At 38.8% G+C, this 27,439-nt stretch overlaps 1 protein-coding gene across 2 annotated transcripts in view; it reads left to right on the forward strand.

The window, feature by feature from the left end:
- Positions 1–14,297, forward strand: part of LOC6584905 (carbonic anhydrase-related protein 10) — a 67,180-nt gene extending 52,883 nt beyond the window's left edge. For both annotated transcript variants that reach the window (XM_015161651.3, XM_002010509.4), the window contains exons 6-9: positions 9,147–9,242; positions 9,310–9,531; positions 12,040–12,217; positions 13,098–14,297. In XM_015161651.3, coding sequence (XP_015017137.1) covers positions 9,147–9,242; positions 9,310–9,531; positions 12,040–12,217; positions 13,098–13,120 — 519 coding nt within the window. In that variant the 3' untranslated portion in view covers positions 13,121–14,297. The remainder of the gene's footprint in view (positions 1–9,146; positions 9,243–9,309; positions 9,532–12,039; positions 12,218–13,097) is intronic.
- The last annotated feature ends 13,142 nt before the right edge of the window (positions 14,298–27,439 follow it).

Genomic DNA, 27,439 nt, shown 5'->3' on the forward strand with positions numbered 1-27,439 from the left:
CCATTCATTTACCTTTGGCGTGCTCTTCCACCCAATTTTAGTTCCCAGCCTTGGCCCTAAAATATGGCGCACTTCGATCTTCGACTCGAGACGTGGAGCAAGCTTTTCTGTCACACAAATTTCAGAAATGGCCTCACTTTCTTTGTGGTCTTTCTCTTGGTCTGGCAGCCTGATTTATTGACTGTATCACTGGCTACATACATATGTGAACTTTTCAGTCAATGTACTCGTGTGGCCTTGCCTTGAGGCTGACGCTTCTTCTTCTTCTGGTGTGGCTGCTGCTTGTTTGGCAAATATGTTTTCGGCTCCGTTTTCCATTTAGATGTCATCTAGTCCAGAGGCACACAATCTGGTCGGGTTGGTCTGTTGTTTCGCTCAGTTGAATTGCCGACAGTTTATTAAAAATATGTAAATCCACCACTGCAGTGGGGCGGGCCGATGGCGGAGAGGGCAGTGCAAACAGAGTGAGAAAGGTTAAAGATTAAAACGTACTGCCACTTGAGACGCGTTCGTGGCGTGCTAATTTGTCGAGCCATTTGCAGATTCAGTCGGGCTATGTGCTCAGGCAGCTGGAACTGATTGTCCTTTCAGCCGCTCCGCTGTTGCCCTGGCCCACTCGCTGCCCTGGCCACACCACACTCAGCTCGCCCGGCGCTATGTTAAATGATCATTATTGATTTTACTGCCCAGTCCATAACAGATAATGGGTGAGCCAACTGAGCCAAGGAATTCACTAGCGGCATGTCAACAAATGGCAGCAAATTTCTCTCAGTCATTGTCTGCCGGCTCCATGCTTCTGCTTCTGCTTCTGCTTCTTCCTCATCTTCTTCTTGTTCTTGTTCTTGTTCTTGTTCTTTTCTGTTTTCGTTATACGTACGTGGCCCATTGGCCCCTTGGCCTGGTCCACTCCTTGTGGCCATAATGTGCAGCTGTTGCCAATTTGTAAGCTGCTGCTGCATATGCAGCGTATACGTCTAATTAGTAAATGCCAATGGTGATTAACTCATATTACCATGCCGCATACTAGAGCAGATTGGCGACCAAATGACTCAAATTGTTGTGAATGGTCAGATAAATCAGGCGCCGTAATGCAAGGCGCCCCATTGCGTCCCATAGTCCGCCTTAACAATATAGCATCTTGATTTCGAGTTCTTCACGGCGCGAGAAGTTTCTTTCTTGAAATACTACAGTATGTGGTAAAAGTCACCTCCTATGTAAAAGCAAAACAACAGCAATTGTAAGCAAAAAGAAATCATGCTTACAATAGAAATATAAACCCTCCAAGCTGATATTCGAATCACTCTGGACTTCTTTTATGCACACATACATACATATGCACTTATAAGCACGCGCTCTGCTGACTGCGCAGTTAGCAGCGACTGCGCTTGGGCTGCGCTGCAATGTGGGCAATATTATACGAATTTATTTGTTGAATAATTTCTTTTCTAGACGTACATCTTAATGAAACTTTCAGAGCGTAATCACATAGTGAAAATGTGTCCAAAGCACAAGTCTCTAGTACTTGAAATGCGTTTTTTACAAATGGTGGAGAAAGGGGCGTGGTATCCAAAATCTGTACATCACAAAATTTTGTATCCATTAACTTTATATACAACTTTATATACAACGAAGTCTCCAGGTCTAAAAGTGTTCAAATTAGGCTGAAAAAACAATGTCGATTTTTCGATTATTCTCGATAAAAAAGTTATCGGATGAGTTATCGAAAAAATATGATAAACTTGTACTGCCTATGGTATACACGAGTATGCATGCCAAATTTCAGCTCTCTAGCTCTTATATCTTCTGAGATCCTTTTGCTTATACGGACGGTCGGACAGACGGACAGCGCTATATCGACTCAGCTCGTCGTCCTGATCAAGAATATATATACTTTATGGGGTCTGCGATGATTCCTTCTGCCTGTTACATACTTTTCACAAAACCATTATACCCTGATTTCCCATTTTCAATGGGTTCAGGGTATAAAAAAAAATTATTTAGTAAGAATATTACAGAGTACAGGGAATAGGGTGTATCCGACCGCAGACAACTCCAGAGACTTGCTGTATCTGTGTTGATATAGTTTGAGCTGCAGAAATAATATATAGCAGAAACAAAAACTATATAATCTCATATGCAATTAATAGCAAAATTTCAAAGGGTGTTGCTCCAAAGTGAAGTAAGAAATATAGTTCTAATCGATAATATTAAGACGGCAATTGTTATTCACACTGAGTGAAATTCAATAAGCATTAAAATTCCAGCATAAGCTTCTCAATTTCTGTGCCTTAAATATATCTTAGCTTATCAGCTTTGTAATAAGCAAGTCGCAGAAGGGTTTTATTTTAATTAATTCATAATTGGCAATTCGATTTATTTTGCTTAAAATCAAGGGGAAATCGAACCAGGGATTGAAGCAAAGAAGTCTTTGATTTCAGTTAGTTAGGCGTCCTAAAAATGGGGGAGATCAGAACGGGGGCGTAATCAGGGTCAATATCTGTGTGTATACATATATACATATACGTATGTATATATATATATATATATATACATATAGATATATCTTATTTTATTTTGTTTATTTTTGGAGCATTGTTGGTTTTGTTGCTTGTTTGATTTGGTTTATTTTTGCCGGTGGTTGTGGTAATTTAGCACTTGTCTTGTGGCTGAAATTTAATCGTTTGACACACCCGACCTACTATGGCCCCTTTGACCCAGCTGTATGTATCCACCCTTGCTGCCAAATGAACTTCGGCACACGTTTCAATCCCCTTTCAGCGGTCTATGGTGTCTGCGGTCTCCATCCATCTGCAGGTTCATCCGTTTGCAACGTGGCACTGTGGCAACGTGGCAGCATGGCAGTGTGGCAGTGTGGCAACGTGGCAACATGGCAACGTGGCAGCGTTGGCAGCCCAAAACGACCGACGTGACCTACGGTTTAACCATTAATTTACGCGCTAACCATGAGGTACTTAACTATACAAATGTATCCGTATCTCTGCCCCTCATTTCCAAATATTTACTGGTAATGAGCTGCTGCTGTGAAATTTGGATTGATTTTTGCTCCTTTTTCTTTTTTTTTTTGGTTTTTGAGCAAATTAAGAGTGTTATTTGATTTGAAATTTGCGTGTGCTTTAATTAGGTGAGAGCCGGCATTAAGTTCCGCCAGACTCGACTATCAATAGAGCAAGCGGACTTCACTCCGTTCCAGCTGGTTACTTTAATTAGCATAGAAAAAAGCGTGTGGTCAGAGCCATTAAAAATGCCTGCTGCTGCACACTGCACACTGTCAGATATCCGTGCTCATCTTTTCGTGTGAGCGCTTTTTAAAACTCCAGCAAAACGGGACATTTGCTTTACTGCTCTGCACTTGTGGCTCCTGCAGCGCATAATTAGCAACAACTGCTGGCCAAATGTACATCTGCGTACCAACTCACACAGACACACACTGACACACACATGCAGACGGCAGGCAGGCATACACTTGAAAGGATCTGTGTGCTATAGTCAATGGGCTAAGTCCTCGCTCTAGCTCCAATGCTGCTGCTGCTGCTGCTGACTAACCACGTCGGCCTGTGTGCGTTGTGAAGCTAATTTGCTTCATTTGTCTGGAAAAGTGACTGACAAACCTGCAACATGCACACCCATAGGCACATATGCCAACAATAGATTCATGGCTGCTCAGCAAAGTGTTGACACGAGGCCGTGCTTTCAGGCCCCGCCCCTTACAGCCGCTACCAACCGGCTAAGAATCTAAGCAAACTACGGTGGACCTGCTGCTCCCGCAACAAATCCGAAAGTTTCATCCAAAGCTAACACAGTGGAGGTCAAATGTTGAACTGAGCCATATAAAAGCCAGGCATTGGCATCATATACATATATCATATATCATATATCATATATCATATATCATATATCATATATCATATATCATATATCATATATCATATATCATATATCATATATCATATATCATATATCATATATCATATATCATATATCATATATCATATATCATATATCATATATCATATATCATATATCATATATCATATATCATATATCATATATCATATATCATATATCATATATCATATATCATATATCATATATCATATATCATATATCATATATCATATATCATATATCATATATCATATATCATATATCATATATCATATATCATATATCATATATCATATATCATATATCATATATCATATATCATATATCATATATCATATATCATATATCATATATCATATATCATATATCATATATCATATATCATATATCATATATCATATATCATATATCATATATCATATATCATATATCATATATCATATATCATATATCATATATCATATATCATATCATATATCATATATCATATATCATATATCATATATCATATATCATATATCATATATCATATATCATATATCATATATCATATATCATATATCATATATCATATATCATATATCATATATCATATATCATATATCATATATCATATATCATATATCATATATCATATATCATATATCATATATCATATATCATATATCATATATCATATATCATATATCATATATCATATATCATATATCATATATCATATATCATATATCATATATCATATATTATATATTATATATCATATATCATATATCATATATCATGAAAGCGTTATCTAGCTTAGAATAGGTACACTAATGTCAAAGATTTCAGTTCTTCAGTGAAACTCAAAAGCTTTCAATACAAAAGTGCATATTATATCGTTTGCCAACCACTGTTATTGTTGGAGTAAAGTGAGGCCATTTGTAGCTGAGGCATTGTTGGGTCGCTGGGCCTGTTGGCCAGGGCTTTGGCTTGAGCTACGACCTGGCTCGGACTATACAGAGTCGACAAGCCTGCAATCCATGCAGTAAAAACATGTGTAATTGATCTGATTAAGTTGCCTTTTCTCTACCCTGTCTGCGTGTCCGATTGTTTGTCGATTTGTTGTTTTGTGTGTGTGTGTGTCAGTGTATATGCACGTACATATGTGTGTGTGTGTTTATGTTGTCCAGGCAGCATGCCGAGAGCTTGCTTTGTATATTGCCTTCTCTTTGAGCAAACAGACAAACAAATTGGGCTTAGACTGAGTGGGGAGAAGCATAGAGAGAGAGAATGAGAGAGGGGTGGAGAGCAGGGGAGGGGACTAGGCCTTGTGGCTGTTGCCTGCTGGCACTCGGCTTCTGTCCGGCTATTTGCTAGTATATGCTGTATTTTGTTGTTGCTGCTGCTGCCGCACGCTTTGCTGTTTAATGAAACGGAAGTATAACATTTTACTTTGCGGTAAATATAGCAGAGCATTTCTATACCCTGCAACACACATGCGAATCAAATTTTTGTTGTTTTTTTTTTTTTTTTCGACAATTCATAATTGTCAATTGAAATGCGTTTTAGTGTCACTTTGTGTATATTTATTAATTTTAAATAATCATAAATTATGTATATTCGAGAGAGAGAGAGAGAGAGAGAGAGAGAGAGAGACGGCATAGTAAATAGACAAAGGTAAAATGCCCAAATTAAAAGGTTTTTGATGGAGAGACAATATTCTAGATCGACTTAGAGAACATCTACGGCTCTTTTACATGTATTTTAGATAGATTGCTCTTTCCCATTGCCGATTAAGAAGAAAACAAAAGGAAGCTTATTAGCTCTTTTCTCTTAACCATTGGCATTGGCCAATCGAACAGTCGCTTGTCTCTTGTTTAACCGCGCTTAAATGTATTGTCTAATCGGGCCAACAGGTGCTCAAGCGCTTTTCAGTATAACCGTTTCAATGCGACATTTGATGCCATATTGCTTAGAGCTTTAAGAGCACGGGGAACAGCCGAGGACGTGTTGCTCTGAGTAGCCTTTATGTGATTGGGATAAGTAATTCGTTTGAGAACGCACTGCTGGCAGCACTGCACAGCTCGAGCAGTCTGTGCCATTAACTCACACAATTTGTGTTGCAATTTACTCGTCAAAATTTCATTTGCATTTACGGTTTGTGCCTCGGCTCCTTTATTTGCATGTGCTTCTTTGTGGCAGCCAGCTCAACACTCAACAACTTTAGAAATTTTAATTTAATTTAATTTCTGTTTGCCTTACTGGGCACACATTAAAATTGCAGCATGTAGTTTTCATATTTAAATGAATATTTATACACTTGCCGAAAAGTATTGCAAACTTTGCACGAGCTGGGCGAAGCCGACAAAAAAAAAATAAAAAATTTTGTTAAACTGAAAATATTTCTTAGAGGAATACTCTATGACATATATGTGTTTTATGTTTTATCTATACTAAAAGGAAATTCTGTATTTCTTCTACAAACTGGTGTTTTCATATTAATTTATATTTCATGTTCATTCTTAAGACTTCAGCAGACTTGTCTTGTCCAATAACTGGTTTCGTGCTATTAAACTGTAAATGAAATACATGCGAATTTGGAATTTATTCATTTTTCAATACAATCCAATGCAGTGCTGCGAGCTCTTTGAAATCAACTTAATCCGTTGTGATTCATCAATTGAGCTTAAGACACATTTGCTTTGGCACATATCACAGTTTAGTCACAGTTTGACAGCTTCTCATATAACATTAATTAAATGCATAATATTTGACTTTTCATATAACTTCGCCTTCCTCCCCGCTCCCTACTCCCCACTCTCAACGCTCAACGTTTTTCGTCCTAGAGCCTTGAACTGAAAATTTCATAAGGATTCGACTTTAAGAATTCATTTCCCATAGAGGGGGCTGCTCCAACCACTGGAACCGCTGTGTAAAGTGCGCAACTGTTGTTGACCCACACAAGCACACAGCTTCTCGCGTGATTCGCTATGGCTCTGCGAGTGCGTGTGTGCGTGTGCGTGAGTGTGAGTGTATGTATTTGCCTGGTAAGCATATGTGTGTGTGTGTATGTGTATGAAGGAAAGTTTGAGTGTTTGTTACGGCGGCCGGGCTGTGTGCTCAGAGTATCTTCTAGATGAGCATTAGCAACTTAGAGTACCTTATTTGTTTTCATACTCGTTAGCCAAATGAAAGGAGTATATTGGCTTTATAGCTCTTGAAGCTAGAGACTTCAAATTTTGAATGCGTATTGATTGTATAACAAAATTGAATGATATATGATTTGGTAAGGAAGTAAATTTAGTGTTATACTCATTGCTTATTACTCATTAGCATTACTAGAGATAATTTTCAGATTTATTTACCTATTTATTTAGAGGCTAAAGATAATATCAAATTAAAACTGACCTATAGAGTAAAGCATTGGCTACTGGCGCCTTCAGCTTGTGATTTTTAAATTAATTGAGCTGAATTTCAACACAGTAAAGCAAAACAGGGTACAGCACATAACAACAGTGCTTTACATTAAATATCAAATTGTATTTTATATTAATTAGGTGGCTGTTGGGCCATGAACGGGCATCACACAATCGGTTATCCCCCACGCTGCACCTTACTTTGTTTTTTATTTATTTATTTATTTATTTTTTTTGTGTTATTTTGTTGTGTTATTATGCTCAGGCGTGTTTACAATTAAATACTGTCGCAAAAGTTCAACATCAATGACAATCTTGAAAAAAAAAAAAATATATATATATATATGTATATCCACCCTCCGCTTCACTAGAAATTATTAAATGCAATACAAATATTCATTAATTTTTCTCATGCTTGAATTTCATTATTCTGTTTGCAAAAAGATATCTACTTTGTGAGGAGAGCCTGACTTTAATATACCTCATAGTTCACAAATGCAGAAAGACACATTAAACATCCGCCAATTAGAATTTCACAATATGACTTCACCTCCATACGTACATATATCCAAAATGAAGCTGTTAAGTAATTTTGTTAATTTGGATCTCCGATAAGTGTGTGTGTGTGTACACATAGTCAGATCTGCTAAGGCCATGGAGCAGGACGCAACAAAGTAGATTGTGGGCAAAAGCCACTACAGCAAAGGCCAGACATTCACTTGAATTTGACTGCTCTACACGCACCTGGCCTTAAGCATTTCCGCACAGAACAAACTGTTGAAAAGAAAAAAAAGTAACGTAGCGTTAAGTAAGAGAGGCCATGGTCGGAATAGTCGAACTCTAGCGAATTGATGCCTTCTGAGTGCAATGCCCATGAGATGAATTAGAGGGCAAATTCAATTTAACAAAGCATTTCAGAGCAGAGCCAGCTATTAAGAGCGAGTGCAGCAGCCTACGGAAAGCACATTCCATTAGGAGGTACGCGAATGGGCCGCCTGCAGAGTGAATGTAGCTGGATAGGATCTGCCCAGCCCAGATTGTGCTGCCTCATGTATCATTGGCGAAATTTACAAGCATTTTGCAAACGAAAACAAACCAGCACAGACATAAAGATTTGGGAGCCTTTTAAAATTTTAAATGGGCCAGACTCGTGAGAGTGCGGCAAGTTCTTTCACAATTAGGCCGTGATCAATGGACTGGTGTGGAATCTAGTTATAAGGCAATGAATGTACAGCTAAGTCCAGTCGGATGGGCAAGACAAGTTGATGTAAAATCGATTAGGTGTAGAGCTGGAGTAGTAGTCCGGGAGAGTCAAATAAAACTCAGCTTGCATTATGTAAGGTTCTCTTGGAAATATCAGAGCGTATTTTATTGTTGCATCACAAATATGCAAACTTAAAGCAAATTGGAATTTAACATCTGAAACAATATGGTGAAAACTAGCTCAAAGTTCTTGGAGAGCGGAGAGATTGTTCCAGTTTTGAGTTATACAAGAATGTATTCCTTTGAATCTTAAAGCTGTGACGAGAGTAAGCCTGAGATAAAGAGTTGCCCATAAAATTATTCAGGGCTTTGACTTTTATTGGTTATCATACCGGCGCATCAATCTAATCTATTCTTATGAACCTTTAAGCCATAGTAACCTGAAGCTAATGTTTCTTATTAAATGCATGTATCAGGTATCCATATGACATCATATCAAATTTGTCTGACAAACAAGTATATGAATGTGAACATGAAATAGAATACTTAATCCTTATACGACAGTCATACCCAAATATCTACGAATATCCGCATACACAGCGTAAGCCGTATTAAGCCCTTTTCTGCTCGCCATTGCAGATACAAATATTCGGTTACAACTCCCAGCTCTACGCAAATTTCTCAGACGCACTGAACCGGGCCCAGGGCATCGTCGGCGTCTCCATTCTACTGCAGGTGAGTCTTGACAACTGAACTGGCTGTTGCCTGAAGCAGAGCTGCGTATTAACTGACTGTCCGCTAGCTGGGCGACCTCTCCAATCCCGAGCTGCGCATGCTGACCGACCAGCTGGAGCGCATTCGTTACGGTGGCGATGAGGTCTTTGTGAAGCGGCTCTCCATACGCGGACTGCTGCCCGACACGGACCACTACATGACGTACGATGGCTCGACAACGGCTCCAGCCTGCCACGAGACCGTCACCTGGGTTGTGCTGAACAAGCCAATCTACATAACGAAACAACAGGTAAGGCATGGAGAGTGCAAACAAGCAATAAAACAATAGAATCCGCCTGAAATATTCTTTCAAAAGGCTTTTGAAGCGGTCTTATAATATTATGAAATACTTACAATATCGTACATATATTGTCTACTGGAATTACTTACTATGTGTGTAGTTGATCACAGTCCGCAATCGATGCCAGCTCTCTTGAAAGTTTGTGGTTGACGGAACCAAAGACCAAAGGAAAACACAATTTTTGTTTATATTAGCGATAAAATGATTATCATTTTATTTGGTGCAAGTAGATTTGTTGATGATGGGTTGCCAGATCCGGATCCGTCGAACTATAGAAAAAGGGTACATACATATTTCTTGTAAATAGAAAATTTTGTTGCAATAGAGTAGTACATTTAGATATGTACATATTTAGACTTAATTATTCCTTCTCGACTCCAGCTACAAGATTGATGAATACAACAATAGCAACATGCAGGTTGACCCATTGAGGAAGGTGAATTCCATCATTGGAATAGTTGTTTTACGCCTGTTGCCTGCGCTTCCTTTAGGATTAATCCCTTAAATATATTCACTCTCAGAGTTCTCTTGATCGCTTTCAAATGAGTTTAGGTTATTTTAAACGATCTATATAGGTTTGGCAGGTGTAAACAAATTTATTATCAGATGCCGAGTCTTTTGGGTTCTATATTCAGATTATATGAACCCTACATATTTATAGAGCTACCCCAACAATTTTATGCATTGACACCAAATGAAAGCTGCTGTCGTCTGACTTTACCTCTGTCACTTGGCACAGTTGGGTTTTAAGGTCTCTCCGGTATTCCGAGCACATTCTTTGCTGCAATTATAAAATATTTGGAGTTATTTGTTGCTTGTCCAGCTAAACTTATTACGCACTTGCTGCTCTGTTTCATTCCGACGTCAGCAGGAAATTATTTATTTGCATTAGCAATTGTTTCTTTATGGCTCCCCTGGCTGGCAATTAGAGAGATTCATAATATCATAATTGCTAAATTTGCTGATGTCGTCTGGCATTGTTCCGGCTAAGTTTTAAATAAAGTTGCCACTCGAGCCAGGCCAACAACAGCAACAACAACAACAAACAGCCTGTAACTGCAAGTGATGGCCACTTTTTGCGCCTCGCCTGCGTACCTGCGAGCAAACAAAAAAGGAGACAGCATACAAAATGTAATGCAAATGTTTATTAAGTGCCGCGCCGTAATAAAGACGCCAACATGCATGGACATCAGGCCGGCGCTGGAATGCAGCCAGGAGCCGGCGTCGTCGTACGTGTAAATACAGTAAACGGCAAAAGGGCAAAGGCGAAGGCGATGAGGCTGCCCATGGCAAGAGGTGAGAGCAGGAGCGGCAGTTGGGGGTCGCTTGCACATGGCTGCATACAGAAGCGGCCCGGGCTAGAGCAGAAGTCGTAGACGGACTAGGCAGCCGCCGCCACCGCCGTCGCCGAGTCAGACTCATAAAAACTTCAACAAGCGAAATGGCACCCGAGAGACTATGGCTACAACTTGTGGCAGCCCCGGAGCACTCAGACGACAGCAGCAACAACACCCTGCAATAACAGCACGAGGTCCATTCGTGCAATGGGCCACGGTCTTCGGTCCACGGTCCGCCGTCAAGTACGACGATGTAATTTAGTGATGTATGCCAATAAAGCCCGCCTTATGCACGGAGCTGCACCTTGCTAACAAAATATAATTTACCAAATTAGAGTGCCACTGGAGAGTGTGAAGAGAGGGCAGACAGATGCCGACAAAGCAAGTTGTGATAAAAAGGGGTGGAAGGGGGGTGTGGGGGAGAGAGAGAGAGAGAAAGAGAGAGAGCGAGAGAGAGAGAGAGGGGAGCTCTAATCATTCTCTGAATTTGACAGATTGGTAAACTATCAATAGTCGACTATTGAATGCCCTGTTATAAGTAGTTAAAGCCAGAAGGTGAATAAATCTTTATATATCTAGACTTCTTTATTCATTGCTAGGCAAATCACAATTCAAAATATGGTCTTGGATATGGAACTTTGCATTTCATAAGTATTCCATTTCTGTAGGCTCCATATTAGAGCAGTCACGATCCAAAAATATTTCATTTGGCTTAAGCAGTAATTCAGTTCAGCATTGGCTGCAATACTTCCCTATCAGCCATCAACTGTTATCAGCTCCCCAACGGCTATCCAGTGCGAGGCAGATTATTGTTCATGTGCGACAACATTTTGCTCTTCCTCTCTCTCTCTCTCTCTGCCTCCCTGCCTTTTCGCTGTCATCCAACAATTTAAAGTTATGTGAAAATGTTGTACTCTCGGGCCAAGTTTTTGCTCAGCTCGTGGCACAAAGTAACGAAACGACTCGATTGCAGTTCTTTGATCCGCACTTTTAGGACAGCACGTCGTAAAATAGAATATTGTCTTATGCCAGCATGGCTAAGCAAGGCTGACTCTGGCATTTTGCAAAATGTTTTCATTCGAGTCTCATTCATTTTGTATCTGTTGCATTTTTCCTCCAGTTGCACGCACTGCGCCGCCTGATGCAGGGCAGTCCCGACCATCCCAAGGCTCCGCTGGGCAACAACTATCGTCCGCCGCAGCCGCTGCTGCATCGACCCATTCGCACGAACATTGACTTCAAGACGGCGAAGACAAAGGCCGCTTGCCCCACCATGTACCGCGAGGTCTATTATAAAGGTAAGCGCATATTACTACACTAAATGCATACATATATGAATATATATTAACTAATAAATAATATACAAACTAAATATATATATATATAGTCATAAATATATATACCATATAGTTTTATATTTTATTCATTATATTACTGCGTTTATTCGAGGCTGGCAACAAATTGTGTTTGAACAGCAAATTTGTTTATTTTGCCTTAATTATTTTATTGCATTAATAATCAAGATTTCTTGGAATACATAAAACTGTTGCAAAATAATGCTCGTTCACGATGCCAAAAGACCGTATTGGGTTTGTATAATGATCATCCGTTTCTTTGTATAAAACGTAAATCATTTCGACACTATTGAAGAGTTTCTAGATTTCTGGTACTCCACTCTATCAACTATCAAGTTTTATTTTAACTTTTGGATTCACTGGGGGAGTGGCAAATCGGGTATTACAACATAAATGACGACATATGGGGCCATAAAAGCTAGACGTTTGTTATTTTGATTAACTATTCTATTGGGACTGTGAGAAAGCTGAAAATAAATTGTTTCTGAATCTTGGACCAGCACAATCAAGCTTTGCGGTTGAATTAATGAAAGTCCCATAAATGATATATTTATTAAATGATATGTAACTAAGGCAAGGCAGATCGGAATATATTAATATTGCATAGATGGCGCTGTTTATGCGCCGTGAACGAGTATTATGCAGTCGGTTATGTCCGATTAAGCTAATTCTTGCAAATAAGTTAAGCAGAGATTGCATTAAACGTACACAAATTCCAAATAAGACCATTCGATTGACCTATTTGTGTTTCTTCTCATTTCATTCCTTTTTCTTGTTGTTCTTCTTCTTCCATTTGCTCTTGTTTCTTCCTTTGTACATGCAGCTACTAGTTGGAAACAAAACTAAAAGTCAATGCCATAGCGCTCAGTTCTAAGCGTGAGACGTTAGAAGCGCGTGGCTTGCAAAAGGAGCTTCCACTAAACATATATATACATATACGTATATATATATTTAAAGTTAAATAATAAAAGAGCGATAGACAGCGAACGAGAGGCAGAGTGGGCAGAGAGTGCGAAAAGAAATGGAGTATCGACGGCGCATTACGAAAAGGCAATTAAATACATACAAACACACACACACTCACATATATACACGAATATAGTACATATAGAGACATATACATATGAAGAGAACCCTCTTAAATATATTATACATAAATAAGCATAAATAAGCATTTAAGGTGAATTTTTTTTTTAATGAGCCCTATAAAGACGCCTGTTAAATGTTTTTTTTTTTTTTTTTGTAATTTTTTTTGTGTAACTTATAAGTAAGATAAAGTCATAAATGGACATTAATCATAAATATATATGAATATATATATACATATATGTATGTAATAATAAATATATTGTATAATGAGTTAAGAGACGCCCTGAGAGTGTCACAGCAACAATAATATCAAACGAATAGTAAAAATGAAACTTTAGTCGTAATTGAATATCTATAGCTACTTATAATCAGAAAGTATCGAAGAATAATAATTAACGACAACCGAACAGATGTCAGCTAGTGAATGTTACTAATGTAGTAGAGGCATTATGCAAGACCCACCCGTGCTATATACTGTATTTATAAATACTATATACAAAATCGTAGATATATACTATATATATAAATACATATATATATATATATATATATATACATATATCGAGAACACACTTACATATATACGTACTTATAACAATTTGTATAGATTGTATGGATCAAATATTGATAACTCCTGATCCCGCCTCCCACATATACTGAAGAGCCAATCGAGCTGTGCGTATAATGGTAACGGGCTTTCTCTTCCCCCTACCTCTCCCCCCTCCCCTTAACAAACTGTACACGCTTAATAAATATATATATATTTTTTTCGAATTCTTTTCTCTTTTGCCGCCCGCCCAATTATTTTAATGGATAGCAAAATATGACATGTTCCTTTCAATATCTGTTCAACATAGTTATATAACAAACATATATCTGTCAATATAAAAATCTTACCAAGTTCAAAATAAATCAAATATGCTTATTATTTGTTGCAAAATCAAACGTCTATTTCATATAGTGCACAGCACTTTAATCAGTGCACGAAATGCTGCAGAGAATGGAATTAACTCAACACGCGTAGAAATTGCGACTAGAATATACCTCGCAGCTTCGGCTTCAAGAGTTGATCAAAGTGCTGGACAGTCAAGCTTTACTTCTTTGCTTCTTGATAATAATTTATTGTTATACAATAATACAATAATATAAAATATAGTACTATATAAGATAATACACATAATATAATAATAATTATCAATCATCAACAAGTTGGGTTTGTTGACTTCTGTCTATGGAATATCATTTGTACCAAATGGAGCGAATGTATTTAAGTGTCTGATTGCATTTAAGTGAGAAGAACTCATAAGCTCAAGCTAACTGAGAGTATCACATCTGTGTCTACCAGTGGATCTATTCTGCACTGCGATAAGTGAGTAGTAGAGAGCTACTATATGGAACCTCGAAGATCTGTGACTATTATTAAAAATTCCCATATAATAGTTTGCGTCTATTGTTATTTTCCCATGGCGTGTAGTTTGAGGATAGTGCACAACTATTTTTCGTATGTCCCTTTACTCGATTTAGGATCCCGTAGTTCGGAAATGCTCTATGACAGTCCAGTTGACAGCAGCTTTTCTCTGAGTTGAGCACGCTCGATTGATGCAGTAAGAATTCCTACTCCAACGTCGATTTGAAGTCTGTTGTGCTATACGCATAAATGTATATAAAATGCAAATACGAGGTAAGCTAGTTAGCAGAAAACATCTCTGCATGCAATCACTCTGTTCCATTTAACAAAATTGTAAAATTCAATCATCATAGGCAATTCTAGCAGAACAAAAAAAAAAAAAAAAAAAAAAAAAAAAAAACCATGCAGAGTGCTGCCCACAGGGTAGCTGCATGCACGGCATTCTCGGCCGGTTGAAGCACATTTAATGCAATACAATCGAATTGCCAACAGTTGCTAGCAAATGCCGCAGATGCGTGCAGTCTGGATTTAAAATATTCTGACCGCAGCAGCAGCAGCAGCTTTAACTCATCCTCTGGCTTATCATTGAACTGATACCCAGCGTGTCTGCGCTGCTGCCGTCTGTTCTTTTGCATCCTGACGCCCCGCTTATCGAACATAAAATGCAACATGAAACCACAAAATCTGTTGTGGTTATTTTAAATCACGTTTAAATAGCATACTCGAAATAGAGATGACCGCGTCGTGCCACTGCCCCAAGACACGACACGACGATAAAACATAATTTGCTGCAAATATTTGGAGTCTGTTTGGCTACCCGCTGAGCATTGGAATCGTGTAAAGATTGGACAGAAATTTTTGACATTGAAGAAGCTTCTGAAGTAGCAGCTTTCTATAGAACCCATTATATATGTATTCTTATCTTCAGTTTCGATTGAGGCAAGGCTGTCATTAAGAACATACCGATTGGAAACGTATTTTGAAAAACGTTTTCGACAACCTTTTCTCACTAATTTCGTTTCATTTTACTGACATTAGAAGGGATTAATTTAAAGGGTTTGGCACTTGAAGAGAAAACAAAGATCTCAACATGAAGTTCGACCACGCAACAAAGTAAACCATAGTCCATTGATTACAATGTTTACCAAATGGATTAGAATATTCAAAGAAGTCGAACAGCAGTATCTAAATCTGTTGGCGATATTTCTATCGCGTGTTTAGTCGTGCTTTTGCGTGTCACGAACACGAGCATATCGTTCTACTCTGCCATGAATAATAAACTTTTATGGCCAAAAGGGAAATTATTGTATATAAGCGTCGCCTGGGATATGATATGAAAAATAGCCCCGAAACCAAAACAAGTTTTTTTTTTTTTTTTTTGTTGTTGCTGTTGTTGTTGAAGGAGTAGAAGTGTGTGTGTGTGCGCCACCATATCACATAATAATTTGTATAAATATTTGCATTAATTTCACAAGCTACAATGTGCACACAGGTTCACAAAGCGAAACGAGAGCATATTGGCTCTGCGCAGTGTCCGTTCGGCTGCCCGTATAAAAACGAATAAACAATTAAATTAAAGTAAGAAACGAGTGAAAAGATGAAATATTCGTTTAGTTGTGAATCACACTCACTTTTAAACGAGGTATATCAAACGAATAGAGGCAATTCACTTTCCATTTACCTCAACCAGGCCACAATTTACCTATGCAGAGATTGGTTTCAAGCCGTTCAATCTCCTTGCCCCGTATCTATCTGCAATTACAAGGTATTCCACAGTCTGCTACAGCCTCATTTTTGTTTTTGGTTTTGTCACTGTTTCATATTTCTCATATTTGCTACGGTTCGCCAAAGCTTTTTAGTGAACATAGCAAATTTTCAGTGCAGCTAGGGATTTGCCAATTATGACTTAAATTAATACATATTTAAAACTTATTTCTGCGCCCAATATGCATTAACATATAAATACATTTTGGCCATAATGCCCTCAATCTGTGTGTGTGTATGTGTGTGTGTATGGCCTTCTGTGTGCTGGTCTATAAGCGAATATTTTAAAAATTCATTGCAAAATTAAGATAAACACATATATTTTCGATTCTGCACTGAACTTTTAAAGGAGGGGGAGTGGTCGGCCCGTAACAAATCTATAGAACATTTCTGACAATATTAAGTAAGATAATATATTTAGCTAAAAAGATATTTAGTGCTGCTATTCCAAACACTACTATTCTTTGTCTCTCAAGAGATCTTCATGGCTTCACTCACAGCATGCGTCAAATTGATTGAGCTCGAATTGAATTGAATTGAATTGAATTGAGTGTGAGGCATAAAGTGAGTGCATGTTGTGTCCTATAGCATTCTGGGAAATGCATGAGAATAAATAAAGCGGAAAACGGAATAACAAAGTGACAAAGCCAAAGTTCCTCGAATTACTCAAGTTTGAAGGGTTGTAAGCACACGTAGGAACTGGACATGTGCGTTGCAAACACACATGCACAATCACACGCACACATAAACAGGCGCTCTGCTGACTGCGCTAGAACAGCGCTTATGGGTCTTATAATTGAAACTTAATTGTTAAATAACTTCTTTTCTAGATGAAATTTCTAGGTAAAATGGGGTTTGATCTGGTGTGTGTAAATTTGTCAAAGCACAGATCTCTAGTTTGTTAAATACGTATATACATATGTGTGTGTGTGCTTTTTTTAATGGGCAGGAAATCCCATTAATATGTACTAAACATATATATGTATTCATTCCATATTATAATGATGATTATATTCCGATATTTAACACGTCCAGCTATTCTGGTATTCAAGCTACTCTATTATTGAGATTTCGATTTTCATCAATAGTATGGAAATCGGATAAGTTGTTGATGATATGGATTAAAATGTATTTTCTGTATATGTTAATAAATCAATAAAATCACTTCCCTAGAATTTGTATGTCACGAGATCACTTCATATCGGAGAAGGGTGGAGAGATGGGCAGATGGACATATAGACTAACGTACAGCCAAACATAGCTATAGCGATATGGACTATATATAGAGTTTGCCACACCTTTTCCTACTGACTTCACACACTTTTGACAGAACCAATATACCCTGAACTGTCATCTATGACTACAGGATATAATAATTGCATTCCCTGTATTCCACTTAAATAATTTGACAGCTGGGCAAAGTCGGAGTTACTTAAGTGATAATTGAGTAGCATTTTGGGCAACAATCTGTACACAGGTCAGGCAAGTCTAATTGGGCTTATTAACTGAGAGCACACTTGCTAACTTAACACTTAACTAACTAACTGTTAACCTGTCCCCATGAACTATATCTACAGACAAAGCTTGCTGACGGCCAGCTGCCAAGAATGGTTTTTGTGTCAAGCAGCTGCAGCTTAGCTCCAAGTTGATTTTAAGCTGTCTCACACCTCACTCTCTATTTCAGATTCTCTCTCTTTCTTTTTTGCAGTCTCTTTCGGCTCATGTACACAATGCAAACACTAATTAAAAGCTATCAATTGATTTAAGTAGAGCACATTTTGTGTAGTTCATAAATTGTATGGCTTAAATGTCAAACTGCCGTTGGTCGGTTTATGGGCCTGACACGCCCAATGCGAACGATGTCGTGGTCAGCATGTAAATCATATTACAATAAAATGCAAAGCACAGCAGCAACAGCAACAGCAACAGCAACAGCAACACCAACACCAACAGCAGCAGCATCATTAATTTTTAATGACAATTTTGCGACAATAAATCACTTAACTAATACAAATGCGCGTTGGGGGCCGAAGGGCTGCGAGTGGGTCAAGTTTATGGATTTGAATGTAAAAACATTGCCACGCATGAAATTAGTAAACTTGAACAATGCGCTTGGTGTATGCGCCTATGTGTATGTGTGTGCGTGTGTGGGTGTGAGTGTGTGGGTGTGTGGGGTGTGGGTGTGGGTGTGGGTGTGGGTGTGTGCTGCATAAACAAATAAACAGATTGACTCGCCTGGCATTGAGTGATGGCATCTATATGTATTGCATACGAGTCCTTCAAACGCTGTTGCCTGCCGCTTGCAGGTTGCACGTTGCACGTTGCACGTTGCCGGTTGCTGGTTGCTGGTTGCCGGTTCCTCTCTGGCTGGTGGCTGGTTGCTGGTTGCAGTTGTGCGCGTGCATGTATGAATTTAATTAATCTTGCTACCGTCAGTTGCACACAATTGCAATTAACTTGCAACACTCGCATAATTACTGGCGACCTCATGTTTTGCTACTTATCAGCATCAACATTGACCAGCGACGGCAGCAAAAAGGACAACATGCGACAAGCTCCCCACAGACAGCATGCAGAATGAGTCACGATGTGTGTGTGTGTGTGTGGGTGTGTGTGCGTGTGTGTGAGTTGCGGCTGGTTCATTGGTCATTTGGTTGCTACTCTGTCGGTGTTAGTGGTTGATGGTCGTCCTCGTCAACGTTGTTGTCATTGCAGTTTCTCGTGTTGTTGTTGTTGCTGTTGCTGTTGCTGCTATTGTTGTTGTTGCTGCTGTTGTTGCACATTGGCAAACGACTGATTGCAAATGTTGATGCTGTTGGAGCTGGAAATGGACAGCAGCACAGGTTGATATGCTCGCCGTTGTCGTAAACTGTACCACAACAAACAGGCGAGCGCACTCTAAGCGCAGCTGACCGACTAGAGAATGCCCTGTACGAGCTCTGGCCAGCAAGCAACTGAATTGATCACTTGAACGCCTAAATTATTGATCTGAAATCTAGCAAAGTATTCAGCTTGACATGCAGATCTCTCATGCCACATCAGACAATGTATATAAGACAGTCGAATACCCAGACAGATTGACCTTAGCGAATAAAATATACTGCCAATTCTTTCGTTCATACCATACATTCCATTCAGAGAGAATTAAGATCGATATCTTTGTATACAATAATGCTGCCAACCTTAGCTGTTATACACAACTGTCATACATAACTGCCATACTGCAATACTGTCATACAAATCATACAACTATATCATTCAAATCTGTCCTACAATGTCTATCATGCTTTTGAATACCCCGAAAGAGAGATCTCAAAAGTATCGAAATATTCATATTTATATATTATGCCGTCAAGCAAGTTTGTCATGCCACATAATGCAATATCTATCAGACAGTTGAATGCGCATGCATAGCAGTAGAGAGACCTGTCGACACACTCTGCGATCGTTCTACTACAGATCATTCTGAGAGTGACCCGAGACACGAACAGATTGCTGCCCCTTCCATATAATGAAGTTAACCCACTTTGGAGTGCACTAACAAGTCGCAGCTCGAAACGGAGTTTCCATTAGGTAACCTAATGATCGGTTTTTCGATTCGCATGCTGGCAGCATTAGCCGTATGCAGCATGCCGTATGCTGTATGCCGTACGCGTCGCCCGGAGGGTATCGCCTGGTTGCTCAATCAGGTTAGCAGCTGCAGCGACGTCGCGTTGCTGAACGCAAAGCTGCGCCTTGTGGTTGCACCACCTGCACCGCAGTCGGCGCAGCGCGTTTCGCCGGCTGTCGCTGCTCTCTGCAAATTATTATTTTGTAACGCGATTCGGCTGCGGCCGTGTTTGAATTTCACACTTGCCCGCCAATTCAGCGGCAGTCATTATCAGTCCGCGTGCATCTGACACGCGACAGACAGGCGCAGGTGTCAGGCAGCCGCAGTCGCAGTCGCAGTCGCCGGTGCAGTCGTCGTTGCAGTCGTCGTTGCAGTCAGGTGTCAAATTGTTGTATTTGCACTTGATTGTCAAATCAAATATTTGTTGCAAATAGCGCACGGCCGGCTGACCCTGGAGGCGAGCCAAATAATCCGGCGTGCGGCTCTCGCGCGTGGACTCCGCATTAACAGTGGCTCATTTAGCGCTCGTTTGGTGGGCGAGTGCATTTAAGTCCATAAATAATGCTCGCAGCGCATCGTTGATGGGGAATTTGTCAGCAGGGAAAACGCTTTAATTGTTAAATAAAACCCATAAATATTACTCTACCAGACATGCACATATATTATATTTTTAAAATATGTTGCCCGCCCATGGAGCAGACAGCGCACTTTGTACAGGAGCTGAAATTATGTATATTTATATGTATATGTATCTGAACAATTGAATTCACTTATGTACACATTTTATTATCTGATTGACAGCAATAAGCCAATTGTCTCAATTGTTTTTTATTTTAATTATTTTTGAAGAAATTTTATTTATATTTTTATTTATGTTCATTTATGTTTATTTTATTTTTATTCTAAATTTATTTTCATTTTGTTTTTATTTTATTTTCATTTTATTTTCATTTTTTTTTATTTATTTGTATTATTTTATTATTTTGTAATTAAATTTGCTCTTTAAATATTATTATTTTCGTTATTTTTGTATTATTTTTGATGCATCATTGAGGAGGCATTATAATACAAATAAATGATAAAACTTGCATATTCTTGAGTCTGAAATAAATTCGTTCAGTGTACATAACACTCTACGAAACAGCGTGTCGATACTGTTCTTTAATAAGCAGTTCAGTGCCAGCAGAGCGTCTTTTCTATAAGGCGGGTGCAACTATTATGGAAAAGAGTAATTGATTGACCACCACACATCTTACGAATTAATTGCTTATGAATTCTATGCTTAAATAAATATTAACATATTTTTTTAATAATTCATTATTTTGGTTGTTTTACAATGGCATTACAGCATACAAATTCTAAAAAAACAAGTAAGAAGACTCTAGTCGAGACTGCTCGACTAGGAGATACCCTGAACCCTCTAATCTGATATTCTAATCAGTCTGCACTTCTTTTCGACACACATACATACACACACACGTATTAGAATGTGCTCTGCTAAATGCGCTTGGGCTGCGCTGTAGTGTAGGTAACATTATAAGAATTTATTTGTTGAATAATTTAATTTCTATACGTACAATCTTAATGAAAGTTTCAGGGCGTAATTAAATGGTGAAAATGTATGTCCATTCCAAAACACAAGTCTCTAGTACCTTTTACAAAGGTGAGGGTGAGGGGGTGGATATAGGGGTGGGGGGTAAATTACAACAAAAATCGAAATTATATAAAATACATATAAATCTACATTTAAAATTTGGAAGCTCTAGCTCTAAAGGTGTAGGAGATATAATTAAATAACTAGCTTTCGATAAGGTTTTTGATCGATAATAAAATATCGGGAGTAGTTATCGATATATAAAGAAAAACTTGATATGCGCGTGATATACACGGACCTAGGAAAAAAAATTTCAAGTCTCTAGCTCTTATATCTTCTGAAATCGACGCGTTCATACATACGGACGGACGGACGGACGGACGGACGGACGGACGGACGGACGGACGGACGGACGGACAGACAGACGGACAGGGCCAAATCGACTCAGCTCGTCGCCCTGATCAAGAATATATATACTTTGTGGGGTCTGCCACGCCTCCTTCTGCCTGTTACATACTTTTAACAAAACCATTATACCCTGATTTCCCATTTTCAATGGGTTCAGGGTATAAAAACAAGTAAGAACGTTGCAGTCGGGCGTTACCGACTGCGGAATACTCATTCACAACCCATCAACAATTTAGTAGTTTAGTTTCGCTCTAATACTGTAGAATATACAGGTTTTTCCGATTTTGACCTTATTTTTGGTGTACAAAATATAGCAGAATATAAAAAATCACTATATCTTCAGGACCGATTTGCCACACCCCTAATGGGCGTAGACTTATAATTGTCCGTAGACTTTATAGTATCATAACATTAGCGGACGTGCAAAATTTCAGCATTCTAGGTTTACAACTTTAGGAGATACAGTTTTATCCGATTTGCCACGCCCCCAGTGGGCGGAGATATATACGCCATAGCTCGTGATCTTTGGTGGTCGACGCGGGCCCACATATCTAATTTCAGCTTTCTAGCTCTTTAACTAACATGATTTCTGGTATATCGGAAAATGCATTTTCCGATTTGTCACGCCCCTAGTGGGCGGATCGGGAAAATTTTAACACTTTATAAATCGGAGAAATACACGAGTATGTGTTCCAAATTTCAAGTCTCTAGCTTCAATAGCGCCGAAATAGATTGCGTTCATACGGACAGACGGACGGACAGCAAGACGGACATTGCACAAAGCCAATACCAAAACCAAACCAAACTGATTCACTTTCGTGAATGAGTATAACAAGTAAGAAGGGTCTAGTCGAGACTGCTCGAATAGGAGATACCCTGAACCCTCCAAGCTGATATTCTAATCATCCTGCACTTCTTCTATGCACACATACATACACATGCATCCAGATGCACGTATAATAACGCGCTTTGCTGTATTATTATACGAATTTATTTGTTGAAAATTTTCTTAATTAAACTTTTAGAACGTTATCATAATGTTCAAATGTATGTACATTCCAAAGCTCACAAGTCTCTAGTACTTGAAATGCGTTTTTACAAATTGGAGGTGAAGGAGGCGTGGTATCCAAAATCTGTAAATTACAAAATCTTTGTATCCATTAACTTTATATACAACACAAATTTGAAGTCGTCAGGTCTACAAATGTTCAAATTAGGCTGAAAAAAGCCGATTTTTCGATTATTCTCGATAAAAAAGTTATCGGATGAGTTATCGAAAAAATATGATAAACTTGTACTGCCTATGGTATATACGAGTTCAGGGTATAAAAATATATCATTTGATTCATGATTAATCGATTACTTTTCGTCGATTGATTGAACTGGTTAACCGCGTCACTTAAATTAAGCATATGATTTAACAATCGATTACAACATTGCACTTGCATATGTTGATTATATGAGTAAATGTGCTTAAATAAATATTGGAAAGCAAAATTGAATATTTCCAAGGTAATATCAGCAGCACTTCAGTCACTTTTGTCTGCATTTAATTTCACACTTGCCAGATTTGTAATTGAAGTATAAAACGTAATATATTCAAAATTACAAAACAATTATACTTGTATAAAATCCACATGAAATACAAAATTTAAATATAGAAATTCGCATAATAAACAATAGTGTAAATAGCATAATACACAAATTATTTTTAATGGCATCGAACGACAGCGGTAAGTGTGAATTGTGATGTAGTAAAAATTGTCATAAATACCTGTTTATTACCTGAAAACAAATCGAGTTTGTGGCAATGTAAATAAATATCATATTTCTATTACCTTCTATGTATTTAGGTGTAATTTTAATTTTGGCTAATAATTTAGTATACATTTTTTTTTACCATCATAGTAACATTATATGTATTATATGTGTTATAACATAAATATATGTGTTATAACATAAAAAGAAGGACTATTGTATGTATGAAGAATATAAATTCAGCAACTACTTAATACATCAAAATTTCAACAAGCATAATAGATGAAATAGACTTTTTTAAGGAATAAATGTTTCTGATTTTTCCTCACTCTGAGGAGAAGTTCGTAGATTGTTCAAGAATATTTAACTCTGGCATATGTTGGTTCTATATACAAGTGAGTCTCTGTTCAATCAAAATTAAGTTCCGCTGGCTCATTATTGGCGCGCCTCTTATTTGTTGTTGAGAATTTATTTAAATGCCAGATGCAAAAATCAAACTTTCACACACAACTTAATTAATGGCACAAGCTGAGGAGAGTGTGTGTATGTGTGTATGCATGGGGGTGAGGTAGAGAGGAATGTAAATAAAAGAGAGATCCAGGGACAAGGTAGGCATGGGAAATACTACTTAATTTACTCAATCTGCTTATTAATTGACTTTCCTCTAAAGCGATTGCAAACAGACAGCAAGACAGACAGACGGACAGACAGACGGATAGACGGGCAGGCAGGCGAGTGGGGCAAGCGGCCTTACTTACAGCCTCGTCCTGGCATCCACTCGAGTGGAAATTAAGTTATGTGGGAGCCCATCCATGCGGAAGTGTGTCGTGGGAGCCAGCTGGAAGAGTGCTAAGTGTCGTCTAGAGGTAGGCACTCTCAAGTGCCCACCGAGACCAGCCCATCGAGTGAGTGCTGGAGAAATATTGTTGCCTTTTCAGCTCTACTACTTACTCAATCACGGTCGATTGAGTCACATATGTAAGGCTAACGCTCGTTACGTTATCCGAGAACTGCTCTCATATAAAATTTGAAGAAAGCCGCTCAGCAAACAAACAATTTCTATACTGATTAATTGGCAGGGTCTTGCTGGGGATGCTTTCATTGCTTAGAAAATATAATAAAAATGCGTTTACTATAGCTTTATGAATAAATTATTTCTTAGAGTTGGTTTTCTATATATATATTTCTATATCAGAATGCAGACTGATTTCAACCGCTTTCTTTTTGATATACTTATAATTCACTGCATTTTGAATATCTGAGAATGAGAATGGGAATGAAAATGAGAATAAGAATGAGAAGTAGAATGAGAGTGAGAAAGAGAATCATAATCAGCATGAGAATGATAAGAAAATAGAAATAGAATAGAATAAAAATGAAAATATGAATGAGAATGCAATATCAGAAACAGGGAAATAAATCAGTCAGACCATAATATCTACTCGGCTGCGTATACAGATCAATAAGATCGTATATTAAGAACAAGTTTTCTCTTATACATTTCTAAATACAGAAAAAATTAGCAAAGTTTTTCACTTGACTTGGAAGTGATCTTCTTAAATTCCATCCATTTTGAAACTTTGTGAGGTGCTCAGCGTAACGTGCCGACAATTCACGTCATATCGCATTTATGCCAGACAAATAATACTCAGGCAACAAACAAACAGACAAGAGAGAGAGAGAGAGAGAGAGAGAGAGAGAAAGAGAGAGAGAGAGAGAGAGAAGATGATAATATAATAAGATGATAAAATGGATTTCCGAGTGCGCCAACAGGCCAAATAAGCATTATGTTTCTGCTGTTTCGCTCGCCTTAAAGCGATAAAAATCTATTTCATTTCCCATTTGAATTTGCTGGCGTATGTAGCTAGTCTTTCTGAGTGTGTGTGTGTTTTTCGCTCTCTCTCTCTGTCTGTAGCGCCGGCTGGACGCATCTTATCACCCGGGCGCAACACACACATAAAAAGCCGGCTGCTTTAACGAAATAAATGCCGGATATCCTGCTGCCTCCTGACAGCATCCAGGAGGGCATTCAGGCGGCCACAAAACGCGACGTTATTAATAGGCGCAGGACAACACGGCCGAGGATAACAGGCACGGTAACAACATTTTTGAAGCAAAGGTCTTATGCCAGGTCATTGGGTTAGGTCACAGGGGAGCCAGGAGCGAGCCAGCAGCCAGCAGGGGGCCTTAACAGATTTGCGGACTTTTGGCATTTAGCGTAGCTTGGCTGGCTTTTTTCGGGTGGGCAGTGCACTGGCCAATATGTTGTTATTCAACTTGCTTATTGATTTCGAAACTATATTTTAATTTGTCGCCGCAACAGATGCTGCGCTTTCAATCAAAATGCACAATCAGCGGCTCGAGACTCGGTTGATTCAAATGCGATTGGTTCGCTGCTGGCTATGCCGTTTGCGACTCATCGTTGCCGCAAAAAATTACTTTTTGCCGCACAGCAATCGGATTACAAACGATACGCAAAAAACTCGCTGGTCAAAAGCGCATGGCCAAAAAGAATTCGCGACGGCACAGACAAAGCTGTCTGCCAAAATCAAATCGCACGGCGGAACCAACGTCCGTCCGCTGACCGAAACTTGAATGAACTCTTCATAAATTATATTCCGAAATTCATTTTAGCTCCACTCCGCGTGAAACTACAAAAAGCACTCTCTTCCGCGAACTTGAGAACTGTAGCTTAAAGTCTGGTCGGACATTTCCATGATTAAGCCATATATTCCAAGTATATGACGTGGCATTGATTCTATTTCGCTGATATGTGGAAAGCTCTTAAGTCGAAAATTTCATTTTAAAAATTGGCGCACATGAGTCAATTATTTGCGATAAGACTTGTACTTTAGGTAAACTCATCCATGGTGTACGCGGAATCGATCGCTTGGATTCATAATATTCCAGAGGGACAAACTTCATCGGGTAGTGCATGGACACGTACTTTACACTAACGAACTTACAGTTTGTTTTTTATTGTCAGCATGAAATTATGATACTGTTTACGTGGGTATAATGAGACGGGTCTGAGCGAGAGAGAAAGAGATGGAGGAAAGTGAGAGAGAGAGAGAGAGAGAGAGAGAGAGAGAGACACAATTACAAAGGAGAAAAATAATTGCTTTCAGATAGCAGATGGAACGCTGAAACTTTAGACAAGACATTGCATTAGTGTTGTCTAGGTGTTTTTGGCAATTCCCTTTGGGGTCTGACTGGGGCGAGCCAAAATAGGACTACGGATTGGGGCACGACGCTGGCGGTCACACGGAAGCCGGATGTTAACGGCAGCAGTTGCAGGATGCCGGCCAGGCAGCGGCACAAAAGAGGAAATTAAAATATGCAGACACAAAACCGCGTTTAGAATTTTGGCGCGATTTTTGGTTACGGCTTTGCATAAATTTCCGAGTGCAAAGGAGCCAACAATATCCCCAGCCTACCCAGTTGCCTAGCACAGCATCACAGTCTGGCTATGTATCATCAAAATATGCAAATCTCGGTCATGTGAACTCATTCGCCCCGATCCGTGTCCCATGC

This window comes from Drosophila mojavensis, unplaced genomic scaffold, assembly GCF_018153725.1.
Source record: "Drosophila mojavensis isolate 15081-1352.22 unplaced genomic scaffold, ASM1815372v1 contig_136, whole genome shotgun sequence".
Classification (NCBI taxonomy): domain Eukaryota; kingdom Metazoa; phylum Arthropoda; class Insecta; order Diptera; family Drosophilidae; genus Drosophila; species Drosophila mojavensis.